The sequence below is a fragment of the Mycetomoellerius zeteki genome, unplaced genomic scaffold, assembly GCF_001594055.1.
Source record: "Mycetomoellerius zeteki isolate Tzet28-1 unplaced genomic scaffold, Tzet1.0 scaffold241, whole genome shotgun sequence".
NCBI lineage: Eukaryota > Metazoa > Arthropoda > Insecta > Hymenoptera > Formicidae > Mycetomoellerius > Mycetomoellerius zeteki.
The window spans coordinates 136,157-142,899 of record NW_017257218.1 but is presented as its reverse complement, the minus strand read 5'-3'; the positions used below and the strand labels follow the sequence as shown (position 1 = coordinate 142,899).

At 32.8% G+C, this 6,743-nt stretch overlaps 1 protein-coding gene across 1 annotated transcript; it reads left to right on the top strand.

The window, feature by feature from the left end:
• The first annotated feature begins 5,006 nt into the window (after positions 1-5,006).
• Positions 5,007-6,195, top strand: LOC108723492 (THAP domain-containing protein 4). Its single transcript, XM_018449299.1, has 3 exons — positions 5,007-5,251; positions 5,329-5,503; positions 6,164-6,195. Exons 1-3 carry the CDS (start codon positions 5,108-5,110, stop codon positions 6,181-6,183), a joined length of 339 nt encoding a protein of 112 aa, XP_018304801.1. The 5' UTR covers positions 5,007-5,107; the 3' UTR covers positions 6,184-6,195.
• Positions 6,196-6,743: the final 548 nt, after the last annotated feature.

Here is a 6,743-nt window from a genome sequence, read left to right as displayed (position 1 = left end):
CACCAGAACCCTGTTTTCTGATTGGTGGCGTAGCGTCGTACGACGAAAATCGGATGCAGTGTGAATCCAGCATATGTCATCGACGCGACAGATTTTCTGACCTGAATAGTCGTCAAATTTAACGATTAATATCTTGGTCTCCACGGGGCAGAGCGACACTTTCTTTTGTCAGATTCGATAATTTCATGCAAAAACGTGTAGAATGAGCCTAATTTTATTAACATCGCAAGTGCGCAGTGAAGAGGCTAAACTCAACAATTATTTATAATTACCGAGACACTTAAGCAGACTTTATCGCCCAAATAGTACACAACTCTTACAAAGCGTCAACAAAGCGCTAAAAAGCGCATATAATCGCTTTTTTAGTGCTTTGCAAGCGTTATTATGCTACTTGGGCTAGAGATCCTCAAGTAAAAGATGCGCGAATTAAAATCGCTACGGGATTGGTTGATGACGACGTTGCAAGAATATGGCGCAACCAATGGCGCAACCGTATTTTATTCCTACTTACATAAAATAAAACGCGACGAACATAAATCTAACTAAGTGAATATATGATATTCACTTCGTTAAATTTGTTTGTCGCATCTTTACTTTGTGGGTATACTTACTAGAAGATGATACATATTAAAAACAAAGAGAATAGGAAAAACGTAATGTATAAAGCACAATGTTCAGACATGTATGATTTTATTTAGAGAATACTTGAGGATCTCTAGCTTGAGGCACAGACTTTTGCATATCGCATAATGCATAATTAGAGATGTAAAAAATGGTATTTTTTACTTCGAAGAAAAGTATCAAGTAAAAAACTAGTTTTTTTTTTATTGTAAATAACGGTACTTTTGACCAAATTACATAAAATTCATGAAAAAAACATATAGTTATTTCATAATTATTTGAACGACAGATATTTTATATTTAAAGGCTAAATAAGTAATATTATTAATACAGATAATACTTTATAAGCATAAAACACTGTTTCGTTGCATATTGGTTATAATTGTAATCTATATTTTAATTATTTTGTATTCTATATTTTATTTATTTTGAGACAACATCCCAATATAATATTGATTCAAGAGTAATTAGAGATTCGATGAACGTTGTCTCACAAATTTAAATTTAGAATATGTACAACACACAGTATATGTATATATAATTACAGTATACGACAAAAACAGTCAATTAGTCTAATAAAGTATTATTTGTATTAATAACAATATAGAACACTTACTTAATTTTTAAAATTGAAGCACAATATAAAACATCATTCAAATAACAGTAAGATATATTTATAGCCATCGACATTAAACTATATTAATCATTATACTATATTTTAACTTTTTAATTATTTTTAGAATTTTTCCGTCGTTTACATCTGTATGTATAATACATAAGAAACTATACCAATCAAAGTCCTTAAAGACTTTGTATGTTATCTCTGGGTTCATTTTCTTCCTAAAATAAAAGATTCTGGATTAATTTTCTTATATTTTATGCATTATGTGAAAATTTGTGTTTAAACCTGAAAAAGAGAAATTCAGTTATGTCATGAAAATGTATTTAATAATGTATATTATAAATTTACATGTATATAATATAAACTATATATTTTGATAAACTATTATATTATAGTATAAGTATTTTCAGATACTATGCAGTTCGTTTCATTGGCTGCAAAGAATCTGAAAATAGTTTAATCTGAATTTCAGATAGTCTAATTTGAATAAATATAAGATTTGATTACTAATAGTGGCCTATAGGAAATTGGCTATTTTTCTTCCTAAAATAAAAGATTCTGGATTAATTTTCTTATATTTTATGCATTATGTGAAAATTTGTGTTTAAACCTGAAAAAGAGAAATTCAGTTATGTCATGAAAATGTATTTAATAATGTATATTATAAATTTACATGTATATAATATAAACTATATATTTTGATAAACTATTATATTATAGTATAAGTATTTTCAGATACTATGCAGTTCGTTTCATTGGCTGCAAAGAATCTGAAAATAGTTTAATCTGAATTTCAGATAGTCTAATTTGAATAAATATAAGATTTGATTACTAATAGTGGCCTATAGGAAATTGGCTATTAAGTAAATGTAAGTATCATACCTCACAAATACAGCTAAAAATGCTAGAATCCGTGGGTATCTAATTCGCTCGTGGAATATTTACAACCTATTAAGCCCTTTTTACATGTATATAATATAAACTATATATTTTGATAAACTATTATATTATAGTATAAGTATTTTCAGATACTATGCAGTTCGTTTCATTGGCTGCAAAGAATCTGAAAATAGTTTAATCTGAATTTCAGATAGTCTAATTTGAATAAATATAAGATTTGATTACTAATAGTGGCCTATAGGAAATTGGCTATTAAGTAAATGTAAGTATCATACCTCACAAATACAGCTAAAAATGCTAGAATCCGTGGGTATCTAATTCGCTCGTGGAATATTTACAACCTATTAAGCCCTTTTGTCTGGATTTCTTGTGAAATGTTTCATAAGAAATTTGTATGAAGGTTATCCGTTTCGTGGGTTTTCTCCGTGTCCATGTCCATTCTTGGAATGCCAACGTTTCGTGAACCTTGCAGTTCACTTCATCAGGGCGAAAAGCAGCCTGATGAAGACGGATACAGAAAGCACCCGTGGAAGCCTCAAGATCATAAGAAATTTCTTAGCCGCTGAATTTTTATAATTTGGCATGCAACAGCCCCTAGTATTGTTATTTTCTAAATATTACCTATAATTGTTTACTTATGCGTTATAAAGTCATATACATTATATTATAGGTTATAGGAATATGCTTACGTTACAATATTTTCAATTACCACATAAATTTTACAACTTATATGGAATAATAATAATATTTTATAATAATATTGAATCATTATTATCTAAATTTAGTAATTTGTACTTACAAACATACAAGTATCACACACATAATAGAGATCGCCATGTTTTTGCAAATGCTAGAGTGGGTATAAAGAGAGTGAAGCCAATTAACCGGAAGTCGCCAATTTACAACAAATAATTTCTCAGCCTAACCTTTTCTTTTTCTAACGTCGTCTTCCTCTAACTAACAGTTAATCGTAAAATGGCGGAACCAATCAGGAAGGAGAACCAGGATTGGCTTCACTCTCTTTATACCCACTCTAGCAAATGCTCGAAGTTCGCGCATCTCTTACTTGAGGATCTCTAACTTGGGCTAGAGTCAAGAAGACTAGAACTAAGGAGGATCAACTCGCGTGGTGGGGGTGAGTCAAAAAACGTCCGCGGCTATTCACACGATGTGCAGCGGCACTGCGCATTGTGTGAAAGTTCGATATAAGAGCGACAAAGTGACGATTATAGAACGACAGAGCGACGACTATATAGAGCGACAGAGAGGACTAATGAAGCGCAAGAGTGGGGGAAGTTATCCGTCGCCACTTTTTGCCTCATCCCCACTACCGCTATTGGCACGAGTTGATCCTCCTTAGTTCTAGTCTTCTTGGCTAGAGTGATATAAAGAGAGTGACGTTAATTAATCAGAAGTCGCCATTTCCTGCACATATTTTTGATGCAATTCCTCATCCTAACCTCTCCTTTTTCTGAGGGCGCGTTCGCATCTTGACCCCGGATCTACAATAGAATTTCAAGCCTTAAGCCGTAAGAAATGGGAATTACAGTCGATTATTCTTCTCGGATTCGACTGTAATTGGTCAATTTCTTACGGCTTAAATCTTAAAACACCTATTGTAGATCCGGACTGACGAAAAAGCAGAAAGCGGAACACGCAGTTCGGCCTCCTTCTTCTTTATTCTTCATGATTCTTATTTATGGATCCACGGAGTAATAAGAAGGAGATCAAGCTCGAGGACGAAATATGGGCTCGAAACACGATTTCGGAAAACCCCATGAAAAATCGAGATGTGATTTTAGCGCCATTGCGGGAAAAGTTGGAAGTATTGACTGTCGCGTGACATCATTTCGCTCTCTCTAACCTACATTTTGCTAACCTACATTTCGATGTGTTTTGAGATGTAGAAATTTCATTTATTTTTAATCACGGAGGTATTTTTAATAAAGAGAATTGAACAGTTATATATATATATATTTATTTATTTATTTCCTCTTACCATTCATGGTGCAAATAGACTTTTTCCACTGCTTCCACATTTACAATAAGGAACTATGCAGTTAGGCATATTTGGACAAATAATCTAAAAAATATTAATAAAATATTACTCTCTAATAAGAAGGAACAAAGTCGAATTTCATTAATCTAGTAGATTAAACAGCAGTTTCTCCTCAAGTTTAATATTATTTGTCATACATAAATACATATGATTTCTATAGACGAATTTTAATATTTATTTATTGAATACATACCAAATCAAAACCAAAAGGAAATATTGGAATCTCATACTTCGTTAGGATCTGAGCACAAGAATTGTTCTAACACTTTACGATGCACAAACACTTAACATTACGTAACACGTTTTCGCGCGCATACGAAATACGACTTGTTGAAAAGTACCCTAGTTCACAGTTTTCTCCGACAGGTGCGCTCGGATCAGTTCTTCTATACAGCGCTTTTCCGACACCGTGTTTCGAGCCCATCTTTTCATGGCCGACCGCTTGAGCTTGATCTCCTTCAAGAAGACTAGAATTAAGGAGGATCAACTCGTGCCAATAGCGGTAGTGGGGGTGAGGCAAAAAGTGGCGACGGATAACTTCCCCCACTCTTGCGCTTCATTAGTCCTCTCTGTCGCTCTATATAGTCGTCGCTCTATCGTTCTATAATCGTCACTTTGTCGCTCTTATATCGAACTTTCACACAATGGGCAGTGCCGCTGCACATCGTGTGAATAGCCGCGGACGTTTTTGACTCACCCCCACCACGCGAGTTGATCCTCCTTAGTTCTAGTCTTCTTGTCCTTCTTATTACTCCGTGTCTGTAGGTACGATTAAAGTCATTAGATTAACAAAGTACCGCGATGAGAAAAACGGAAGTGACGTATCTTTGGAGCCAAAATGGCGTGGATATTATAACCTATATGCGTTTGTGACGTGTAGATGAACTGGTTAGAAAACGTCGAAAATGCCCGGTTGCTGTATTGAGAATTGCAAAAACCGCAGCGAAAAAGGCTTCCGTTTATTTCGCGTGCCAACAGGAGATAGACGTAAAGAATGGCTTCAATTAATTGGTAAAGAAACATTGCCGGAAAGAGCTGTAATTTGTGAGGTATTATTAATGAGTTATTATCATATAATTTAAATATTATTATGTATTATATAATAATTATTACATTAATTTCACAGGTCCATTTCGACAATAATCAATTTGAAAATAATCGTCAAGATGGAAGAAAGCTGCTTCGTCCATTTTCAAAACCCAATTTGTTACTGAAACACACAGCAGAAGATAAAGATAATAAAGATGAAGAGGAAAATAATTCTAGGAATTCGGAATTTTCCAGTCAAAATATGGAATTTCGTAAGTTTTGCACAATAAAAGCATATCTATTACTATTATAAATTTGAATTTAATTAAAATAAATATTTGTAAGTGAATGTGAGGCCAATACAACAACAAACATAATAAATGCAAATCAAAGTATAAAATGTATAATACAAAATATATAGAATCTTTAAAATTAAATTTGAAGATGACTAAACGGCTATGCAATCAATTAAAAGCAAAATTGCGAAGAAGACAAGTACAATTGCGAAAAAGACCAGAAAATTTTGATAAAGTTTTTAACATTGATCAAAGACAATGTATCGCATGTTTATCGTACAGAGGAATATTATGGTCGTCACGTACATTTAATAAAGCATTGAAACTTTATGTGACCTGTGGACAAAAAGGATATGAGGAAATTCGTCGACAGAATTTGCCTTATCCAAGTATTCGTACCTTGCAAGAGCGTATTCAATATTTAAAATTTAAGCCTGGTGTTTTGGAAGACGTATTCACTATTTTAAAGATTAAAGTTAATACTAATTAGTAACTTGCTATTAAATTATCATAATTTCAGTAATGCGTAAATGTAAACATATAAATGTAAACATATTATATATCAATGATTGTACACATGTTCACTTTTAGCATATACCTTTAATTTAAATTATTTGATTTGTAATTTAACTTCAGGTAGAAACGTTCAAACCTGAAGAAAAACATGCAGTACTTTTGATAGATGAAATGGCTATAAAACCTGGTTTACAGTATGATAATTCGACTACTTCAATTATTGGTCGCCCTACAATGAAATTGCCGGGTGGATTTGATAGTAGTAAAGAGTATGCTACACATGGGCTTGTTTTCATGCTGTGTGGCATTTCCACTAAATGAAAGCAGACTGTTGCCTACGAATTAACAGCAAATATATTCTATTATATTATAGTTTATATTTTATATTATATAAGAGTTCCTTTCTTTTATGTTTTTTAAAACAAATAAAAATTGCAAAGAAAATTGATATATCTAATTTACCATTTTACTTTATAAGAGGAGTTCCTCTATTGTCGGACGGCACCATTGCCGGACGGCACCTAATACATAAAACTCCTCCTAATACATAATATATATTCATACATAAGTTTGAAATAACCGCGTCATGGAGCCAAAATGGCGGCAGTTCGCGGTACTTTGTTAATCTAGTGACTTTAGGTACGATGAAACAGAGCCGCCATCTAGCGGAGCATTAGTAAATTAGAGTTCAGTGAGCAAT

Excerpts from the sequence above, each read along its gene's own strand:
- LOC108723492 (XM_018449299.1), top strand. The coding sequence starts at position 5,108 with ATGCCCGGTTGCTGTATTGAGAATTGCAAAAACCGCAGCGAAAAAGGC. Across the intron at positions 5,252-5,328 it reads AAAGAGCTGTAATTTGTGAG|GTCCATTTCGACAATAATCA; the intron begins GTATTATTAATG and ends TTAATTTCACAG. Across the intron at positions 5,504-6,163 it reads CAGTCAAAATATGGAATTTC|GTAGAAACGTTCAAACCTGA; the intron begins GTAAGTTTTGCA and ends ATTTAACTTCAG.